This window comes from Haemaphysalis longicornis, unplaced genomic scaffold, assembly GCF_048455015.1.
Source record: "Haemaphysalis longicornis isolate Haplotype H1 unplaced genomic scaffold, Haemaphysalis longicornis Haplotype H1 scaffold_5, whole genome shotgun sequence".
Classification (NCBI taxonomy): Eukaryota; Metazoa; Arthropoda; class Arachnida; order Ixodida; family Ixodidae; genus Haemaphysalis; species Haemaphysalis longicornis.
The window spans coordinates 175,410,012-175,433,040 of record NW_027526385.1 but is presented as its reverse complement, the minus strand read 5'-3'; the positions used below and the strand labels follow the sequence as shown (position 1 = coordinate 175,433,040).

Sequence of the window (23,029 nt, the reverse complement as noted above, 5' to 3'; positions counted from 1 at the left end):
AACCTTGCCGAACGCTCGAAAGTATTGTATCACATCACTTTACGTTGTCATGGCATGACAGTATGCCGAACTGCACTATTGGCTGCAATAACTGTCAGCTGAGTTTCAAATAACCCACTGTGTGTATAGGCCGTTGTATACCAGGTTTCTAACCAGTATGGAGGCTTATTGAGCAAAGCGAGTCACGTCTACGGTAATGTAACAATATGTTTGCTCAGACCTGGAGGGAGATTTCGTTACATTTCCAGCAGCTATATCTTCCCAATATTCGGATATGTGTTATATGAAAACTGCACTCAAGAGGAGGAGGAGTGAGCGGAGGAGGAGAAAACGATATTTAACAATGAAACCGAGCTGGTTAGTGGGCCGGGCCACAGTCCAGGACAAGAGAGTAAGAGTAATTTTCTTCAATTCATATAACGCCATCCTGAACAGAATAGGATTTGTTCTTTGCGCCTCGAAGTGTTGGAAACCAATAAAGAGCTGCTTGGAAATATTCATCAGTTTCGATTCGTGCAATATCTGCACGTATACTACTTATTGCGTAAGTTAGCGAGTATATCATGCCTTCAACAGCGTAATCATGTTACCAATGTTCGGGTGGAGAGTGAGGTCGTTATGATAACAAAGGTTGCGATAGAAATTCGGAGCAAAAATGCCGCATTCGATTACCCTGGACAACATTGTCTGAGGCGCGAACGCGGTGGCGTAGCACAAATGTTCTAATTCTATTTCCATGTGAAAAAACAACGCACACTGCGGATATGCACCTTCTAGCACGCAGCCGTAACGAAAGCCAATTTGTGAAGGAGGGAATGTGTGCCATACAACCTGAAGAAAATATCCACACTATATCTTTGTGAGCCTCCCAAACATCCCCAAAACTCCTAATAAAATGTCTGTGACGGTGGGGAAATACTAGTGCGTTGGGCACAGAAAGAAAAAAAAACATTCATCTGATACAAGTCAGCAACAACGAAAGAAATAGAAGACAGCCATTTTATTTCCTGCTGTGCAATGCGCGTGTAGGGGTTCGTTGCTTGGTATGTAGCATTATAATGTTAATCCTTCATAAGGGCATCTCAAAAAGCAGGAAAGCTTACGCATTTTGAATACTTATCGAGGAGCTCTGAGCGCTGATCTCCGCGAATAAGCTAGAAAGGGCGAAAAGGGCGAGCTACACACGATCTTCTGACCGATGCTCTGAACAAAGTTGTTCTCTATCTTCTCGCGTGTTGCAAAGTTGGGGAAGATACCGCTTGAAATTATTTAAATTATTTAAATGTGTCAGAAGTTGGAAAAAATACCCGAATTACTAGAAGTACGCTTTTTAATGCACTAAAAAATCAAAGCGGGCGATTTCTAGCACAGGCACTGCTGCCCCTCACAAGCGGAGTGTAGCAGACGACAGCGGCGCGAGTCCCTAAGCCGACATTAGAGCCAGGGGGCGCCACTCAAACATCTCACCGCCAATAGTTATCGCTGCTCCTGATGCATGCCAGATTCAAGGGTGCGCTCGTTTACACCAACGCTGCTCGCCTCTCGTTGGTCGGAAAATTCCTGTCATTGTCAGCAAAAAAAAAAAAAAACACTTTACCTTCCCTGCCTAAAATAAGCTAAGGGAAGTGTTCAAGCATTATAACATCAAAACTGCGTCCAAAGTGCGTTGAAATCTTCGCTGAATATGCGTCCAACGTTCGCTCAAGGTGCGTGTAATCGATCCTCAAACATTTAAAAACCCAATTCGCAAGTGAAGAACGAATCCATGTGATATTTTTTCGCGCACTAAATAAGGGCCTCTACGAACAGTCGAAATGTATAGTACATTTCCAAAACATAGTACAAAGTACATAGTACAAAACCAAAACAGCTAGTTTCCTGCGGCAGAGTCCTTCAATGATGCTACTTGCAGTAACAACAACCATTCTTTGTTTCCACCGCTGAACGCTAGAAAGGGGCAGACGTTCCAGTGAAGGTCAAACTGATGACGGCGTGACCCAGAGGACTGAAGTCCTACTTTGATGATATGGCTGAAAATCTAAAAGTACTTGCACTACCAGCTTTATTTTGTGTAACTGGGCGTAGTTATTTCCAAAATATTGGAAAACCAGAAAAGTGTTCGTAGTGTGCTGTAGAATTATGTATACCTGATGACCTATTTTGATCTCATGCCCGTAATTCGCTGATTACTTGCATCATTAGGTGAATTTCTTGTTTGTAAGCTTATAGGATCGGAATATTAAAAAAAAAACATTCAAAAAAAAGCTCCTGGATATGAATAACAGGCACAGTGCTGAAAGGGCCCTTTTACTTTACACCAGAGAAGGCTGGCCTGGCCACACCGCGCTCTTCATGCGTGCTGGGCCGAGGCCAGTGTTTTCTGGTGTAAGATCAAACAAAGCAACAGATCCGGCAAGAATTTCAGTCACGCATGCCTCGACTTTCTCCCCCCTCTCCCCACACCCCTTTCAGGAAATCCCCGCCGAGCTTCGCTTCAACAGAAGGGCAGAGTGGCCCAAGTGACTATGTGTGTTACATTCTTACACTATCTAGCCAAATTAGGCGGAGTCTGGCTAGATTACGAAGCAGCTGTGGTATTGGTTCAAGATAAGGGAGGGTCACGTGGCTGCGCACTGACAAGACATAAAAAAAATCATTAGGAGAGGTTGAGTTTCGCTAATATGCAGTTATTTTGGCCTACCGAAAACAAGTGACCTTCGCTTCCTCATGTTTTGAATTTCCGCAGCTCATCGCACATTTGCACTACAAACGCCTCTTTGTTCTCACTCTCAATTCATTTACGTCATCATAGCACACTGTTAATGCGAAAGCGTGGTTCAAATATGTTACCGGGTTGACGGGTGGCGTTTCCAGGGTGTGCTTTGGTTCCGTAGAGATGTCATTGGTCTTCCCATTATGTCGGCCGGCACTCGCCGCTTCACTGGAGAAGCGTCTGGCTCTTCAAAGATGCGATCTTCGCCTCGACGATTCCAACGTGGTCGGCGTCGAATTGTGGCGTGGCAGAGTAGAGCTTGTCAAATTATCACCAAGGGTGCAGGGTGACCGACCTCTGCCGCGAGCTCGGTTCCAACGCGCAAGTAGCAAAGTAACGTTGGATGGCGACTGTAGTACGTCGCCTTGTGGGGGATTGACCTTGATGCTGGAATACTGAAGGCCCAGCATACACTCAATAAGAAAGTTTGGGCCAAGACGTTTTAGATCTCAAATTCGATGAGCAGCGGATACTCATTAGTTAACTAGGGTTAAAAAATATTTTCGCGGAACCTGGATTAGAGGTGCACAAAACACAATGGTCAACCAGCACGGGAGGCCGAGAATACAGCTATCAGTGCAGATACAAAGAAATGGAAACACTTTAGAATAGGGCAGAAACACGCAAGTGTTGTCAGCACTGTTTGAAGTGTTTGCTCTGGAATCTTCCCACGTGGGGAAGACTGCGTTAATCCTAGTTGTACAATGCTTTTGTTTGAATGATATTCGTAGTGAAGGAGTACGCAAGAAGTTTAAGCGATGCATCTTTCACCGTGCCATGGTCCTCAGCTATAACATATGCCCCAATGGCTTGGCAAAAGCCGAAGTGGAAGGCCTTCGTGGTTTTTAGTAGAGTGCTTAGGAGAGCATTACCGTGTGACTGATTGAGTGAGTAGCACATTTACTGGGGACGAGTAAAAATCAAGGAGGAATGCAGATGAGTGGGTGAACAGACTAAAACCAGCGTTGAAAGTGGACGATGCAAAAAACATATAGGACCATGTTGGTTCGTTTGTATGAAGCGCCCGCATTTGTCTTTTTCGCCGTCCCATCTTCACGATGGTTCGAGTATCTTTATAAATTGAAGCGAACGCTCGCTTTGTGGGAATGGTGGCGTGCTGTAAAAAACTAGTGCATTTCCCGTTCACCGGTAGTTCATACGAAAAACTCTGATAAGACCTCTGGACTCACGGCGCGTGCGTGAATGTGGGTGTCTACTGTGTCAAACCAGTTACTTGAAAATCGCAAAAAAAAATTCGCTGTGGCCTAACTCAGTTATGCCTGCGTGTGCGTAGCGAGAGGTACGTTTAATGTAAGCTTGGTTCTCCTCCCGTGTATAACGCTTCTTGAGGCGTGCGGCTCCTTCTTCCTCCGTCTCCTCGGCTCGCTGCCTCCTCTTGTTTTCGTTCCCAAGACCAAGCCTGGCTTCTTTCAGCCTCTCCGATGCAGTTTCCCCATCTGACTACGAATCCCACCGAGCCGCCGCTTCTGTATATGCGATGCAACGCCGGCTCCTCCTTGGTTTTTGCAACGTGGTTTCACCGGCTCCTCCTCTGACGCCATGCCAGATGGCGCGGCGAGCGGTGCGGCCAGCTGCGGTGGTTGCTAGGCAACCGCTCAGCTCGCGGTGCGGCCACCGGCCACTGCGAAACGGTGGGAATACTGCTATTGTAGCTCAGGCAGCTAAAGAAAGAGTTCAAGATAAGACAATACGGGCGGGGATCATGAACAAGGAACACATTAGTGTACCCTTATAACAAAAGGAATGTCGCCACATTTCTGAAATATTTTAAAAATTTTTACCGGTAGTTTTTATTTCACATGAACCTTATGAAGAACCTTATATTATCACCTTAAAAAGCTTAAAATTGTGAAAATGTGTTATTGCTACTTGTTATTGACCAAAAATACCCAAAAGTTGTCTGTTTTGGTAGAATTTATAACCAAAGGATGGGTCGCAAGAATTGAAACATTGTTGGCCCAGGGGTAGCCAACTATAAGTACTGTACAACTAACTAGGACCTTTGCCATGAAATATATGAGAATTTTATTATAGCAAAAATTCCCACGAAAACAGAAAAATGTACAATGTTTGTGTGCATAATTACTTGATATAAATCAACATTACGTCAAACCTACCATCCGTTTTTTTTTCAACGTTCATTTAAATGTAGATAAAACACCCGGGGGTCCCTTGCTAGTGCATCAGACCCCCTTAGGAGCGATAAGTTAAGGTTCAGGACGGGTATGGGTGGGAAATAGCAGGGGAAAAATAGTGGGTCGGGATATGAACTGCAGGAGAGTGTCCCACACTGCCTTCGCTAAATTAGGTAGGTAGGATGGACGCAGGGGATCATTTAACGAATTCGGGCGTAAGTTAGCGGGAAGGGTGTCTAGGAGAACCTGTCTTTCAGTTTGAAATCGAGGGCATGTCCAAATAATGTGTTCAGTGGTGTCCGGAATTTCACAGGGGATACACATGCCTTGATTAGGTGAAGAATGAAAAAACTGTTGTCGTTTTGCAGGGAAAGGTTGGTAATTGTCATTAGCTGTCTGAGGCGGACTTGTTGAGAGTGAGAATAGGACTTGGGAATGGGAGTGTGAATGACCAGGGAGGCGAGAAAGTCTTTCCGTTGTTGTTTGATGGCGGTCCGGTGCTCGTCAGGGTTATAATCGCAGTCCGAAGGCGTCCAGCTGGCTTGGGGCACGGTTGTGAACGATGCACGGGCCGCCAAATGGGCCGCCTCATTTCCGGGAATTCCGGCATGGCCGGGTACCCACGTGATGGTGACGTCGATGTTCTGTTGGTGAAGGATGCTCTTGAGTTCTTGGATTTTCTTAGCTCGGAGGCTGTAGGATAGTTGATGGCGACATTCCAGGAAAGCTTCCCGACTATCTATGTGAAAGTGTATGAATTTGTACATGGAAAAGATTATATGGTATGAACAATGTGATGAAGTGCGAGGATGATGCTTTCTAGTGCTGCCCCTTTAATGGTGCAATCTGGTGGGAAGTAATGAACGCTATTGAAGTTAAATGCCTGTAAATGATACGCCGAAGTTGTGCTAAATTCTGTTTTAGATGCGTCAGTGTAGATGCTGAGTGTATTAGGGTGGCAAGACCGTTTCTGGTGTTGTTTTGCAGATTTCCGCCTGTTTTGTGGTTGGGGATCGTGTTTAGGATTCATTAATGATAGGGTGGTCCATGGTTCTGATGTTTTGGCTATGTCTGGCAGCTGCGAGGTATTGTGGCCAATGGCTTCAAGGATGTGTCGTCCGTACCGTGAGGTGGACAGTCGTTGTACAAGCGAGTTACGGAGTGCGTATGCCCTGTCGGCGTATGTAGGCATGTTACTGCAGTCGTAAAGGTCATGGATTCTAATGTAAGTGGGTAGGCCGGTAATGAGTCGTAGACTTGCTCTATTAAGTATTTCAAGGGTTTGTTGTTGGTTTTTAGTAATATTGAGGTAAGGATAGGCATACATGACTCGTGAAATGAGGAGGGTGTGAGTGAGGTGTCTAAGGTCATGTTCTTTAAGGCCCCACTGGTGTGTCGTGAAGCGCTTTATAATGCGGAGGATCTGTTTAATTATTTTAATTGTGTTAGTGACCCATGTAGTAGCCTGGCTGTCTTGATTAATTGATTGAACAACTTTTTATTTGCCCAGATTTGTTGCTTAGCCGTCGGTCAAGTGTCCTTGGTCCCTGGCGGTGGTCGTGGCCATCTGGACGAGCCGGGTCTGGATACCCGGGTTGGAGCTGCGTAGCGCAGTCTCCCACTGGTCCTTCGAACTTATGCTGAGTGCAGGCTACCCTGCCTTACTGCTTTGCGGGTCATTTCTTCGGAGAGGGCAAGACCATACCATGTGATGTAGGTCAGCCCTGTCACCGCACGCCTTGCATTTATCTGAATAGAGCCCTGGATAACATCGGCTGTAAGCCGCTGGATTGGGGAAACAATCTGTCTGCAGCCGTCGCCACGCTACTGACTGCCATTTGCTCAGTGTCTTGTCTGGGGCTGGGTATTTGGCCCTTTCAAGTCTATAATGGTCAACTATGTCTCTGTAGGACACCAGCCTGTCCTTTCCTGACTGTCGTATCGAGTGCGCGTCTGTGTGAGGAGTTTCGACATCGGCTCGGTCAATGAAACCTCGAGCCGCGTCATGCGCACACTCATTCCCGGCCAGGACAGAGTGGGCCGGTGCCATTACCAGTTGTATTTTGCCGTCCCGCTCCATAGTCAAGCCGGATTTTCGAATACGAAACGCCTCGGGTGAGATGCAGCCACTCGCATAGTTTAGTATTGCCGACTTGGAGTCGCTTACTATAACTTTGGTCTTGCAGGACGCGACCATTGCCAGGGCAATGGCAACCTCCTCGCCAACCTCCGGGTCCGTCGTCCAGACCGAGCCGGAGGCGATGCAATCGCCCTGCGGATTCACTACCGCTAAGGCCATAGCGTCGCGGCTGGTATATTCGGCGGCGTCCACGTACACAACGTCCTCGGATTTCGCGTATCTTTTGTGCAGAGCCCTGGCTCTGGCCTGTCGTCGCTCCTCGTTATGTACGGGATGCATGTTCTTAGGGAGTGGGGGGATATGTATGTGGGTCCCTATCTCCGCTGGTATTTCGACTTCCGCGCCTTGCGCTCCTCTGTGGTTTATGTTGACAGAATCTAGTATTTTCCTCCCTGTTTGACTCTTAGAAAGCCGTTCCTTTGGGCAGTTAGCTGGGCTTCTATGAGCTCACTAAGCTTGTTATGGAGGCCGAGCGCTTCAAAGCGTGCGTTCGATGCAGTTACAGGTATATAGAGAGGGCTTGTTTTTGCGCTCTCCTTATCATAGCATTTATTTTGTTCTCTTCATCTCTCTTTAGGTTCAGGTAAGGGGTAACGTATGTGATTCTACTTAAAACAAAAGCCTGCACCAATCTTATTAGGTTATGCTCTTTTATTCCGTGGTGCCTGTTGGCGATGCACGAGATGAGCCGAATTGTTTGATGGACGCTTTTTTCCAGCGCACGTATGGTTTCTATGTTGCGCCCATTGGCCTGAATTCTGAGGCCCAGTACCCTGATACTCTGAACTGTAGGGATACGCTGAGTACCACCTGCAAAAAGGTGAATGTTTGGAGTGGTCGAGTCGATTTTGCGCCCTGTGCTGGACGGACGGTATATGAGCAGCTCCGATTTTTGTGGGGAGCAACTCAAGCCTCTCGGTCCTACATACCCCTCTACAGCCTCAATCGCCCGTTGTAGAGTGTCCTGTACATGCCCGTCGCTACCCCCGGCCACCCAGAGCGTGACATCGTCGGTGTGCAGGCTGTGATATAGTCCCTCTATGTCATTTAGACTTTCTGGAACACCCATCATGGCCACGTTGAAAAGGAAGGGCGAGAGGACAGACCCCTGAGGCGTACCTCTGCTCCCGAGCTCCAAAGTGGCCGATTGGAGCCTCCCTATGGTAAGTGTAGCCGTTCGGTCCGTAAGGAAGTTCCTGACGTATTCATACGTCCTGCGGCCTATTCCTAGTTTGTCCATGTTCTCTAATATAGCCGAGTGTTTTACGTTGTCGAAGGCCTTGGTTAGGTGGAGCCCCACAATTGCCCTAGTATCTAAAGGGGAACAATTATCTCCGTCAATGATATTGTGCTTAAGCCTAAGCATGACGTCTTGCGTTGACAATTTTGGGCGACAACCTATCATCGTCTCGGGAAAAAGCGCTTCCTCTTCTGCGTGTCTATTAAGCCTTGTCAATATGACATGCTCCATTAGTTTACCTACGCATGACGTCAGTGATATGGGTCTGAGGTTATCTATCTGCAACTTTTTACCAGGCTTGGGGATCATCACCACCTTGGCTGTTTTCCACTGCCCCGGAATTTGACCTCGTTCCCAGCAGACGTTCATGTACCGGGTCAAGGCCCCGACAGAGGCGTCATCTAGGTTGCGCAGCATCTTGTTCGTTATGCCATCTGGGCCCGGGGAAGATCTGGTGCGGAGGTCCTGAATGGCACCTCGTACTACCCCCACCGTGATGGGACGGTCCATGAATTCATTCTCCTTGCCCGTGTGTGTTTTAAGCTCCTCTTTGGCGTTCATCCCTATATATCTGTCACGAAGTGTTTCTATTAGGTCATTGTCCGAGCCTTCGAATCGGTGCAGTAAGATGCTCAGGTTGTGCTTTTGAGTGTTCTTGCTATTTTCCGGGTCAATAAGCCAGCGAAGAATGCTCCAAGTTTTTGCGAGGCCAATCCGGGGTTCCATGCTGTCACATGTACTGTACCAATTTTGCCGTGTTAGTTGGTTTGCATAGTCATCAATCTCCAGGTTCAGGGCTGCCAGACGTCTGCGTAAATTACGATTTAACTTTTATCTTTTTAATCGCCTTTGTAGGCTTTGCTTGGCCTCCCACATGTGCAGTAGCCTAGCATCGGCCTGACTGAGGTTTGCCTCTTCTGGTATGTCTTTAGTTGCTTGCGCTACGCTACCACGTTGCTGTGCTGCCCATTCCTATATGTCTTCAATATCCCTCTGTTGGGTGCTAGCGCTGTCGCTTGAGTCAAGTTCGACTGTTCTGATCTGACGGAAATCATCCCAGTCGATAATTTTGAGTCGTCTCCCCCCTTTGTGTTTCGCGACCCCTGCCTCGAATGTGGTCGCAATTAGGAAGTGGTCGCTGCCTATGTTTTCATGTGTATTTAGCCATGTGGTGTCTGTTCGTGTACCTTTCGTGAATGTGAGGTCCGGTGATGTGTCTCCATTTACACTGTTTCCTGTCCGCGTAGGGTGTGCGGGGTCTGTCATCAGGGTAAGGCCCTCCTGCTGCGCGTCAAGGCAGAGGTTCCTTCCCTTTATCGTTCCCCGCTTGTATCCCCACGCAGGATGATGGGCATTGAAGTCTCCTACGATTACCAATGTGTTTCCTTTGGCACTTTCTAGTGTTTTGCGGAACAGCTTTGCAAATCTGTGATTTTTATGAGGGGAGCTGTATATATTAAGTATGAAGAAACTGCCAACCTTGTGTTTCCTGCCTGGTATTATTTCTATAAGAACGTGATCCGCGGGCGTTGTGCCGTCATCAATGTCGCGATGTATGGCCGGCAAGTTATGCTTGACGAGGGTCGCCACAATAGATTTCTTTTTTGGTTCATTATCCGAGGCGCCATTATCCAGCTCACAGTAGGACTTATAGCCTGATAATTTTGCTGGGCCACCCGTCTCCTCGAGACAAATAACGTCCGGCGTATCATCTCGATTTTTGGTTTTAACAAACTGCTCTACGTTACCCCTTTTGCGCTGGAAGCCCCGACAGTTCCACTGCCAAACGACAAGCTTGTTTGTCTTATTCCGCGCGATAGGTTCGGTGCTGAGCGTTTTCGAGGGTGGCTCTAGCACTTTCCACCGAAGCGGGTCTGGAGTAGGGTTTGGTAGGTTTTGTTGGGCCCGCGCCCCCTTTTCCTCCCACGCTAATGCGCGGGGTGGCGGTTTCACGCAATGTCACTCTCGTGTTCAGGGCATCGATTTTGGGGCCAATGCTCTCGGCGAATTTTGCCAGCATGGCTTCGAATTTTTCGCTTAGCGTCCCGCTCAGTCTTTCCCCAAATCAGTTAATCATTTCTTGATTTCTCCATTCACTTGCCCCGGATACCTCGGGGCTCCTCGAGAGGCCTTGTTCTTTGTTAGTCGCCCTGCGCTTCGGAGGGGGGGACTCAGGCGACTCAGTGTCGACTCGTCCATCTCATCACTAGACGAAGCTTCTAATAAAGGGATTTGCGACGGCTCTTCTCACACCAGTGTTTTAGGAGATTGGTGCTGTATAATGCTCGTTGCCGCGAGGCTGCGATGGGATGCGCCTGAATTCTGCGGCGTGGCCAGTAGATTACCGTCTGCGCCCTTGAGTTCCGCAATTTCTGCTTTAAGGGCCTTAGTTTCGCTAAGTACTATCTCCAGCACCTGTTTGATTTTAGTGATTTCTGATTGTTGTACTTCTGCCGAGCTAGCTTTGCTACCACCGTCTTCCGCGTTCGTCCGCGGAGCTGCGCTGTGGGAGACCGCGCTAGCCCAGCTCACCTTGCTTTCTGAGTTTCCACTCGGCGGAACGTTTCCGCTGCGAGGCGTGGACCTTGATCGATGCCTCGAGTCCTGGCTGCCCGCGGCACTGGGGCTTCGGCGTCGAGACTTCGATCTCGACCGGTGCTGTCTGCCGGTGGAATCACCTCGTACACCAGATGCGCGGCTTGAGTCCTTCCTTCTCGGTCGCTCGTGAAGAGGGAGACGCGGGAAGGAGCTGGAACGATCACGCCTATCGCCTTCCTTGTCCTGCTTCTCGCTGTGTTTGAGTATGGACGATGTGTCCCCACGTCGGCCCCTTGTTGTTTTCCTCTTGCCTTCGTTTCTTCTCCCACTGTCGTTTTTTAATCAAGTAGGGAGTACAAAATCGTTGACGGCATTTTTTGTGCCCGGTGGGGTGATCCAGTCCACACAGAGCGCATTTTGTCTCGCACGGATGGTTTTCTGTTGGGTTTTTACTGCCACAGTTTTTGCATACCTTGCTCTCTGGTATGGGGCACACATCGGATCGATGTCCCACTCGGCCGCATGCGTCGCATACCTCATGCTGCTTCTTGTGCAGGAAGCATCTGTACTCGGCTCCGCGATAATAGACGTAGTGGGGTACTTTGTCGCCTTCGAAAACGATGATGACCGAGTTGGTTCGGCCCATCCTTCTTGCTTGTAGAATCGCGGGGTTTTTCTTGTACACGAGACTCTTCGTTATGACTTCGGCGCTGTCATATTCAGGGATGTTGTGTATCCCCCCTTTGGCGGTGTCCTCCGGCGGTGCCACGTACGCGGACACGTCATAGGTCTTCTGTCCGATGCGGAGCATTTTGATTGCATTGTACTTCTCTGCCCGCTCCCTGCTGGGGGTACTTGCAACGATGATGTTCTTGGTGGTGTGGATGCGGAGGACGTCTTCTTCCGCTTCCTCGCATGCGAGGCCGGTCGCGCTTAACACGCCGTCGCGCAGATTAGCGAGGCTGATCTTCGTCACGTCCAGGCCCTCTCTCGGCCGCAGCACGATCTTTATGTCTTCCTTGGGCAGGTGCGCTTGGCGAGGCGTTCGCCGTTGCCTGCGCAGTTGCTGTTGTGCACGTGGCCTCTGGTTCGTTGAACGGGCGCTGCCAGCGTCTTGCCCACGAGGGGTCAGGTTCATGTTAGCGATGGCGCGAGCGCCACGTCGACGATGGCTTGTGAGCCAGCCTGCCTCCTCCGTAATTTCTTCAGGCGAGATGGGCTCACCTTCCACTTCGACGCCCCCCATTTTGTGACTCCGATGCTCGGGGGATGATCACCCGTGAGTCTAGGCGGGGAGGCGGCCGTCACCGCCGTTCCTCGGTGCGCCGATGTTCGAAGTAGGGTTAGCTGGGCTGGGCCGCTTGAGATGAAAAAGTTGGCCGAAGAAGGCCAGCTGGGGGTCTTGATCAATGTGTAAGCCTAGTACCCTAATAGATGATTTGCGAGGAATAGGCTGATTATTTAGCTTCAATGAGAACAGCTCCCGAGTTGGTTGCGTCCTGAAGTTGGGGCTATTAAGTACCACGACGTACTCCGATTTTTCAGGCGACGACTGCATACCAACATCTCGAAGGAAATTTCTAACAGCGTCAATACCTTGCTGAAGCATATATTCTTGTTCCCCTACTGAGCCTTTGTTTGACCGCAATGTTATATCGTCTGCGTAGATAGTGAAGTGCAGATCAGGTATACTGGTGAGATATCCCTTAGCGAAAAGTAATCGTTTGAAATACGTACGAGTACGCTTGAAGTGCACTTCAAATATGCTTTGTATTTGTAAATGTATTTTAAGTGCATTAAAAATTGCATGTTCGTAATTTTTAGTAAATATTGAAAATACATTATTCAAAATTTGGGAAAAATACAGTGCTTTTAAGTACCCTTCAAATAGATAAAGAATGAACTGAACCTCACGAATGTGCGCTTAAGGCATTCAGAATATATTGAAAATGCATTTCTTCCCGCCGAACGCTCATGGTGTAAATGAACTTTAAATATTATAAAAATACACTTACCTAACTACATTTAGAGCACCACTCTGAAAAGCGTGCTGAAGCATGGAAATATATTCCGAGTATATTCGAAATACATTTCAAATGTCTTTTACGTTTGTGAAAAATGCATGAAAAATATTTATTGAAAATACATTTTAAATGTATTCATAAAGCTTTGCCGAAATACATTTCGAGTACACTACAGGCGCTGCTTCAGTTGGTGAATTGCAAGATTCACGTGAAGCATATCTGAAGTGCCGGATAAAATACATCTCAATTGAATAAACGTACTGAGAATTTCTGCTCGATTTTTACCTATAATAAAAGAAACTGAGGGAGATACTTTCACTTACTGCGCTGTCTAAGGCAGACATAACTCTGCGTATTAGAGAGAAACTCGGCGTACAAACATGTAAGCGGCGGTGTTCCGACGCAATCGGCAAAGCAAAAACATCGAATTCAACGAGTATATATATGTACGAAAACACTTGCACTTTGCCAGCGTTGTTACGACGGTATCGCTGTGTAGGCTTTGAAAATTTTCTTTTTCTAAAAAATATTTGCCTTAGATGTACAACCCTGGCTATGCTTGCGAGGGCAAGCAGCTCGGCGCCTATCACTGCCGCTCACTACCTCCTCCTGTGTGCCCGGCACCTGCGACGCGAGTTGAGCGGCGCACCCCACCTTCACATTTTGTCTGCCTTCGCTGCGTTTCTTTTGCCTGACCTGTGGTGTTATAAGTTTACGGACTCCTCAACGCACGGTCGTCGGGCGGACGCAGTCTCAGCTTGGACGGTGCGTTGCAGCGGCGTTTGCCGTCTAGCCAAGGTAAGCACGATATAGCGCTATTTGCGCGTACGGTGTCGCACTACATTGATGGACGTATGTTAGCCTTGCAATCGAAGAGTGCTAACGCCCTTTATGAAATCCACACGTGGTTGTTAAGCTTACCTCCACCTGCAAGCTAGATTCCTACCGTAGCTACTTCGTGCAACGGAATGTTCTCACAAATCAACGACAGCAAGAAGACGTAAAAAAATGGATTTTAGTGCTTTTCTTTTTGCGCCTAATTTTAGCTCGGGCCCTGCTGAGAGGACGGCGGACTGTTGCTACGAGTTTCCTTGTAGATGGAGTTATTCCGTTGTGAACATATTGAGGACTAACACTTGCATTAAACACATAACAGCCAGGAACGTTTTAAGTGCGAATGCACTTCTTAAGCGACCCTGAACCTGCGTCCACCGGCGATGTCCGCGCACGTGGAGATGGGCGCGCGCAGCCTGGCCGCTGACATGGCACATACCCACGTGGGGGATTGGCCAGGAATCTCCTCGTCTTCCTTGGCAACGGGGGGAAATGGGCGCGCGCTGCCTGGCCGCTGACATGGCACATACCCACGTGGGGGATTGGCCAAGAATCGGGCGTGAGAAGGGCTAATGCACCTGCTTAAAGCAGTACTGACACGAAATTTCATAGCTGAGATCCGCTCTAGCAATCAAGTACAACCACAACACAAATAGGTGTCTGTGAATAAATGCATCTTTCTTTCTTTGTAGTTGTGTGTGTGTGTGTGATCTCTCTTTCGCGAACATTACCGAACCGCGCAAATTCAACTCGTGCATTCGCACTTTCACATTCTTCCCCTCGGGGAAATGCGGGGAATTTTTTTAGCACAGCCTGTTCACAGAAAGACCACCGTCCATGTTTACGCGCTCGATAAATTTGCGAAGTGTATCCAGGGACGCAGCTTTCTTTTGTTTTCTGTTCGCAGCAGCCGCTCACAGCTGCGCATGTTCACAGCACCCGCGTACGGGGAAGGAACCCAGTTTGTGGCATGCATGCATCCGACTAATGCGCATGGCCGGGCCATACGGCAAGAATCCGAGCAGCCTTCGCGATTTTTGTCGGTCGCATGTCGCCATTCTGTGAAATAAAGCCATGAAAGAGTTTATGCCGTCTGCTTCGAAGTGACCAAAAGTGTTAAAAGCGAACCACGTAATCTTCGGTGCAATTGGCTGTAGCGAAAGTGCTTCATGCCCAGGGACTACCTATGATTTGTCCATCTAAGACAAACTGTATGAGAGTAGCCTATAAGTTACAATCGGTTTTTGTTCCTACCGCCACCCAGAACCAGGAACCAGCAAAGGAAGGAAGGAGAACGAAGGCAAGTGGAGAGGGGGACTGCGAGGGAGGCAACCAGTTCCCCGCACGAGACCCTTCGGTTCCCGGAACGGGTCCCCCGGGCGGGTTCGTCTCTTTTTGTTCCTTGGATTGCTCCCCAAAAACTTCGTGAAACTTCAGGATGTTGGACCCTTCCTTTTTTCTGTTTCGTAGCAACTTCGTAGCGCATTGACGAACATGTGTGGGCGATCCGAGAGGCCCTTCGGCCGCTCGTGGTCGAGTGACGGACACGCGGAACCCGACGCGCTACCGCTGGACCACGCCACCGGAGAATTTCAAAAATGTGCCCAAAGGCACCGAAAACAGCGTGGGCTGCTTGGCGGTTGTGTGTGTTTAGAAGCCGCAATAGACCTTTCCTGAAAGTTGCGCGCGCCCCCAACCGGCGGCCGCAAAGCAGCCTGGGAACTGTGAGCGTCGCAGCAGCCGCCGCCTTCCGGTGCTGCGCGGGCCGCTCTTCACTGCAGCTCTATACCGTGCCAAACCGTGCAGTGCGTGACAGAGCCTGTGGATGCAGCATTAGTTTACGTTGCAGCTTCAGCGTTTAACATTGTGTGATGCATGCAGAACATCTGCTATCTTGGACAGCTGTTCGGATGACTGGCTTCTTTTTCAAACTTCAGCATTCTTACCTCAGCCCGCATTTCAACAAACTGCTCACTTTTGGGGAGTTGCAGTGTGTATCCAATCGATTCATGCTGCACTATGTCTGCATTTGTTTCAAGTACTGTTGCCTAAGAGGTGGCAAGTCTTATTGTGCAATCCTGAGCTCTTTGCTGTTTTCGGCTGTGTGTGAACATGAAAATAGAAACGTTTATTTCAGTCGACAAAAAGACGAGGCAGCTAATATGGTATCATTACAACAAAAGACACGTACACTTTTATTCCGTTAGGAAAACTAACCAATACCCACTAAAAGGTAAAACTTCAGAGGGCGCTAAGACAAAACACACATAGTGGACATTTTGCTTACTTATCGATTGAGAAGTGGTTCATGTGTGAAGTTGTTCAGGCAGCCACAAATTTTCCACACCTGGTTTGGCTTGTCAGCCATCACATTTGAGAAAAAATATTCTCAAGTTCTTTCACTTCTCGAATAACTCGCTCAACGTGTCTCCTCAGGTTGGCGATCTGCCGTGTGCGTGTTTCCTCCGCTACTGTCAGTTGACGCCGACCACTTAACATGAGGGGGGGGTCTGTTCAATTTAAAACGCCAAGTTCACGGAGCTTATCTTCGATCAAGAATCCTGGGTCAGCCATGACGAGCTGTCTCCTTCGTTTTCACACAGGAAGTACACCACACCTTAAAAGTGGGAAATAATTCCACAATGAGCTACCGAAAAGAAATAGTCGAAATGCTGAACTCATAACAGCAGAACAGCAGAAACCCCGTTCCTCCAATGCCGCAGAAAACAAGCTGCAGGCAGTCGCTGCCGTTGCAGAAACCGCATCGTTGCCTGCTGGAGCGAAAGTATTGCTTTATCGCCCTGTTACGCCCTTTGTGCTAAAATTCATTACAAAACGGGCGTGGATTACCCTGAGCTGACAGCAGTATCTCGACAGTGCTGCATATGGGCGGCGTTTCGTTCACTTCGCGGAAGCTAGGTAACAAAACATATAAAAAGCATAATTTACGTTATAATGCTTGGCTTACCTCTCTTTACCAGAGGACACCTCTCGGAGAAGACCCGGTGTGGGAAAATGGTCGCATACGGTCCATGTAACATTTGCGTCTGTTCCCGTTGAAATGGGCTCCACATACCCTGTGACGGCTCCCACAAAGCAAATCGGCTATCACGACCCTGGAGATTTTTCCGCTAAACCCATTCCTTTTTAAGTTTCTTGTTCTTCAGAAACTTGTGCAATGAAACATGCCGGTCTCGTAGCGTATTGTTGCCCCAACCGAGCCCATAGCACGTTTGTCCTTCCCTGCAACTTCCTTGGCGCCATATCGTCAGTATCGCGTAAACTACAAGCGCTAAGGCAGGTCGTAAACGAGTGTAGCTTTACACACGCGGAAATGCATCACGAATAACGTGTGCACACGATATGGGCTTCTTAGTTTTCCCATTCGGCTCCCCGCGGGCTGCTAGAAGCAAGAGCTGGGTTATTTGTATTTTTCTCGGGGATCTCAAGTGTCACATTTGTTTTCTATTTCCTCGTGTTGAGGAATTTCTTTTTTTTCCCGCGGGCAGCCAGAATCACGAAGACGCTTTTCAACTGGCAGCAGCTGGTTCAAGCTAGCAGACGATGTTGCTAGCAGACGACAAAAAGTTCTCATGCGGTGCAGGAAGTTTCAGAAGGATGCGGAGTTTATTTCTTATTTTGGGTTCTATGGTTTAAAGATGCTTTAATTGATGGGCAACATAACTTTGCAAGCACAGCATTGCAAACTTTGTCCTTTGACGGGCTCCCTCCGCGCACGCGACGCGACTACCCCGTCGCCGCTCGCACCGCCCGCGCACGCAGTTCCCATGACGCCTTGCGCGGGCCCGCCAGGGGAAGGAGCGGCGCTGCAGTTTCTGGAAAGGTCTATTGCCCATTTGCGTCTGAAGGGTGTACTTAAACGAGTTTCTTTTAGCTGTCTCGAGTATTAATGAAGCGCTACTTTTTACTTGATGGTCCCTGACGCTAACAGGTGTTTATCTTTTTTTTTTGTATGTTAAAGACGCGAGCATTTACAATTGTTTTCCGCGTTGCTCCCTAATTTAATGATGGCGTTGTCTGTGTACAGCAAAAACTATAAAATTTCCTGCCGGTGGTGTGTGGCGGAGAGCAAAAACATTACATGTGTGTGCAAGCACAAATACACTTTTTCTTGCTTTGCTTGTTGTAATCACTTCGGTTAGGTGCCTACGATATAAGAGCTTGTTATTTTAAGGACGGCGTGAAATGTTTCTTGTTTTTCAAAATAACCTTACTTTGTAGTTCCTTTGAAAGCATTGTTGAGTGCACACGCCAATCTAATGACTTTTATGTAAGCTTTCTACTGCAATCCTGCCCAAGCATTTTTAAATTGTTTCGCTGCGCACTATTTTTTTAGAACGTAATCTCCGAGGAAGGTGACTCCGAAATATGGAACACATAACAATAATTATAGTTAATAAGATTGCTACTTATCTTATTTTATTAGAGTCCTGTGAGGTCACAGACCAGTTTTGTCCAAGTTTGTTGAAAAACTAGAATTGCCACCATTTCAAGTTAACTCAAGCGCCTAAGAAAAAGAAGTAGCATAACCCTAACAATTCTGTTGCATGTTTGGTAACGTTGTTATCTTACCTGTCTTTTTTCCCCAATTTTCGCTTTTTTTATTCCAATACAATGTCCAAACACAAACCTCCTGCCCCCCCCCCTCCCCATCCACCATTCATTCTTAAAAATGGTAGTGAAGATCCGATGCCGCATGACAATATAAACTATGCTTACCATAACATAAATTGTCTTACGTTCTTCAAAGGGGCATTGTTTCACGGCGGGTTTTTTTTTCTTTCTTTCTTTGAAGGGGACACTAAAATATCCTTGCTCGCGAGGGACGTTGGCACGGCTAGAGAAAAGGCCTGATTGATTTGGCATTTATTTGCCTCTAAAAAAGTGTTGCACTGATATTTTCCCGTTTTCTTTTCACTGCAGGTGCTGGTGAAATTGCCCGCGTGGAGAATAGGAAGTACGAGGACTCTGATGCACAACGCTTCATCTGCGCTGGCTACCGAGGTGGCTGAAAAGCATTCATTCCTGCTGCTTAGTAATGGTAAAATTGGCCACTCGACTGAGGTGTACAATAAACAACTTTCAAACTGCCAATTTGTGCGCATACATGCTGTTCTTTTCAGTCGTTGACTGGCCCGCATTCCGAGCATGGCCGGTTTACATTTTCACAATGGAGCATATCTTTAGCCTAGTGTATATTAATCTTTTTGAAACCACAAAATGAAATTTTCTAGTTGAACGTTAACAATCCCCCCAAGACACATTGCCGTGGCATCTCTTAATGTATTGAGGTTTTATTTAGTATACACTTGTAACGCATTTTCCGTATATTTGAAGCAGTATTTTCTGTGCATTTAAAATGCATTACTAATACATTTTGCACGTATTTAAAATTACATTTTCTGAGAATTTATAAGGCATTACGTATGTATATTCAGTGCACTGCTTATGTATTTTTGAGGTACATTTTAAATACATTGTAAATGTATTGGAAATGCATTTGGAATGTGGACAAATTAATCCAGAATAAATACAAAGTTAATATATGTAATAGATGCATTCAAAATACATTAAAAATACGGCATCTTTTCGCTAAGGGATGTGGGCAGGCGTGCCATTACCAAATTAAAAAGGGTAGGAGACAAGACAGCACCTTGTGGCACGCCAATCAGATTCAGACGAGGGGGCGAAGTTATGTCTCCTATTGCCATTTCATAAGTACGATTGAATAAAAAAGACCTAATGATTTTTTTAAATGCTAGTTTGTTGCCCAGCCTAGTCATGCAGGAACGAGCCTGCGATGTTTCCTTAAAAAAGAAATCTTTATATTGAGGTTACAATTGTTCGCGCAATAGGGAACTGCACAACAAGAATGAACTTTTAGATGCGAAGCATCTCATGGTCGCGGCTATGTCCCTCCCTTGTAGTTGCGCCGTCCACAGCCCCACTGCGCATGCTCGGCTTGCTGAACGCCCGGTGGTGTATTACCCTTTAATGCCTCCTAGAGCGACAGTGTAGTCGGTGTCTTCCTGGCCCGGCGCGAGACGGGCACGCTTCCCTTTTAAGGGCTCCTGGAGCGACAGTGTTGCTGGTGTCTTCCTAGGCCCTAATGGCTCCTGAAGCGACAGTGTTGCTGATGTCTTCCTGGGCCGGCACGAGACGAGCACGCTTACCCTTTAAGGGCTCCTGGAGCAACAGTGTTGCCGGTGTCTTCCTGGGCCGGCACGAGACGAGCACACTTCACGCGCCTTCGACATTTCATCGTCTTCGGCAGCGGCGTGCCTCGGCGAGTGTCGGTGGGCGGTGGTTACAAGCAGCACACAACCACCCGGGGAACGTGCATCGACCTTATCTTCAGCAACTTTAAGGTTAATCCACTACAACAGCCCTTGACTTTACATTTCACAGATCATAAGGCAATCATAATCAAAGCGGAACGCCAACCACAGCTCGACGTCACCTACGTTGAACATGATGATGATAAGCCTAAATAAAGACAAACTCATACCACATATAACGTCTCTCTCTCTCTCTCTCTCTCTCTCTCTCTCTCTCTCTCTCTCTTTAAAGCCTCTCCACTTTAACACTCCCACCCCCTCCAATAAAATTACACCACCTTTCCGTAGGGGAACCCTGAGTAGTATGCGAAACAGCCATGGGGTCAACGCAATTTGCCATTCCAAAGTTACGGTAAGCGAAAATTGTGGTAGTTACCATTGAAACCAAACCGTAAATGTAACGGTAGCTACGTACCTTAACCTAACGGAAACGACGAACTGAAAACTAATGGGCACTTGAATCGACCCCATGGCTGCTTCGCATACTACTCAGGGTTCCCCTACGGGAAGATGGTGTAATTTTTTCAACTTCACCTGGTTCATAGCTAAGACCCTCCTTGTGTGCCAGGAATTTGTTTTTGCTATTTTTGTAGCCCGTATTTTTTTAGGAGATGCCTGCTTCCACCAAAATACTTCTGTACATCTGTTTCTATAGCTGAAGCGTCACACAGCCTACTATATACCAAAAGGTAGATTAAGCAGGCTCATGTGGACGGCTTAGAAAAACTTTGTGTCACCCTTTCAGCGTTGTGTGGTTCTGTAATTAGTTTTTATTTTTTTTAGTTACTAATGAGTTACTTAGCATTTGAATTAAATTTTGTTGTGGTGGATAAACTTCGTAGAGCGTACGAGGGAATTCATTAAATTTCATCAGGAATTGTACACATCCATGGCCGTTGGACTCAGGTACTTGTTTAATGACATAAAGATATGCTTTACAAAAGAAAATTGCTTCCATTCTGTCTATTATGATAATTTTGGCGTCACATGCGGCTATCTGCTGGCATTTTTTGCAATAGGAGCTGTTAATATTTTATTGGTCTTGCTCGTCACTACACACTGCTTCAAAAAGTTGTTGAATGCACCAACTTCACGCTTCAGTCTATGAAAGAAGTGAGTGTTAGTGTCCAGACAGCTGGGATTTCGCGGTATTGGGGTATTGTTGTGTGAACCATTTCTGGCATTTTAGTTTCTTGTCCGGTGATGAGTATGTCGAACTACATTTTTAAAACTCCACACGCTGCGCATTAAAAGTAAGACACACTTCAGATAAGTTCCGCAGTAAACAGTACCATCCACTGCAAGAATAAATTTGTTCATATGGGTACATTACAGTTTTTTAAGAAATATGTATCGCTTTCGAGGAAGCCGCAAGAGTTATCCGACTGAAAGTGTCTTTGGGTTGCTTGTTATTTTCTCTATGGGCACAGTAGTTCTAGTTTGTACAAGTACAGGAAAGAAAATTGGCGGAAAGCACTCATCGCCGAGAATCGACAGAAAGCGTAGCTTTTGTCGTTCGCAGGCGGTCGAAATGAAGATATGTATGGCATGTTTGGGGTGTTATCATGCTTGACGTAGTTGCTCATTTTTTATGATGGTGAGCAGTTGTGTGTGTATCCATATGGAAATGCAGTAGGTTTAGTGTGCTGCAGTAGAGATCCTCTAAGACACATTTGTTGTAGGAACGTGGCAAGAAGCTAACGCTGTTAGCGGTAATGGCGCCAACGAATTGATCGTCGCCTCACCAGGCGCTGTTTCAGAACTGAACCGTAATTGCGGCCGTTTTAGATTGTTGTCCGGAGCTCAGTTGCATTTAAGCCCCTGAAGGCTATCCTTAAATCTTGTATGAACTTCCTATGCGAACTCGGTTCCATATCTGCCTCATGGACGGTTGGTACTTAGGCTCATATTTGTTTTGAGAAACCTTGGCAATTTCTTTACCTTTGGCCGCGAGCGTCCCTACTTTTGCTGTGCACTGTGCGTGCTGGGTAATGTGCACAGTGTACGCGCGACGCAAACGACGGTGCGAAGTCTCCGCCAAACCATTAGGCCAAGCACATGCGGAAATGGACCCGGTGGTGCTTAAAAGCGTCCCTCGTGTAAAGGAGCGCTTAGGCCGCCTGTCCTGACGCTCGAGAACAGCTGCGACAATAGGCTGCAGTAATGGGGCGGCGAGGGGCTGTAAGCAACTATCCCGAAGCCAGGAAAGCCAGTATAACCAGCATCCTTGTTGGACGCTCAGCACACAGCTTTGGCGCAGGGTATTAAACACCGTAAAATTGTTTCACGCTGGGCGAGCTGGTAATGGTACATCTCAAAAAATAACAACTGCGCGCAAATTAACGGGGGCAGGAACATGAGAACAACACAAGCGCAGTGTTGTCCTCGCGTGTTCCAGTCCCCGTTAGTGTGCGCGCAGCTATTATTGTTAAAGACCATCCTTTGAGCGTATAGCAAGACGCTGGTTTTCACCGGAAAAGCTGTAAGGGCGGTATTTCAAGGCGTATTTTCGGGTCCTCCTGGCCGCGGACCAGTGCTCAAGACCCTTTTATTTCTGTAGTCGTGAAATTGTGAGATAGTCTTAGTTTTTGTTGGCGCTATGTCAACACGTGGCTTCGAACATGCGAGCCGTTCATACGTAAACAATGGTCCAAAAAACTTATTTGTGAACAATCTCTATTCGCTTTGAATCGATACCTCAGCTCGACTTTGATTTGCACTCAAAATAACTTACTTGTTTCAGTGTGTCCGAACGCATATCACGTTAAAAATTTACTTTTATTTATTCTCAGGACTATTAGTAACATATAGTGTTCGCCATAACTTTCAATTTCACCTGCCAATATTTTTTTATTGTTTAATCGTTTGTAGCGTGCGCAGAATGTATCCAGGCAGAAGAATAAAACCAAGAGACCGCATTTTTTAATGGTAGCTTTCAAAGGGAGAGCCATGGCTGTTTGGAGCT

The 23,029-nt window shown here is 47.2% G+C and overlaps 1 protein-coding gene across 1 annotated transcript in view; it reads right to left on the bottom strand.

The window, feature by feature from the left end:
* LOC144140009 (beta-mannosidase-like) overlaps nucleotides 1-12,093 on the bottom strand; it is a 159,945-nt gene extending 147,852 nt beyond the window's left edge. Inside the window, exons 1-3 of the mRNA XM_077672223.1 lie at nucleotides 11,383-12,093; nucleotides 10,842-10,971; nucleotides 8,603-8,743 (exon numbers count right to left, since the gene is read on the bottom strand). Of these exons, the coding sequence (XP_077528349.1) occupies nucleotides 8,603-8,743; nucleotides 10,842-10,971; nucleotides 11,383-12,093 (982 nt within the window). The remainder of the gene's footprint in view (nucleotides 1-8,602; nucleotides 8,744-10,841; nucleotides 10,972-11,382) is intronic.
* Between the last annotated feature and the right edge of the window lie 10,936 nt (nucleotides 12,094-23,029).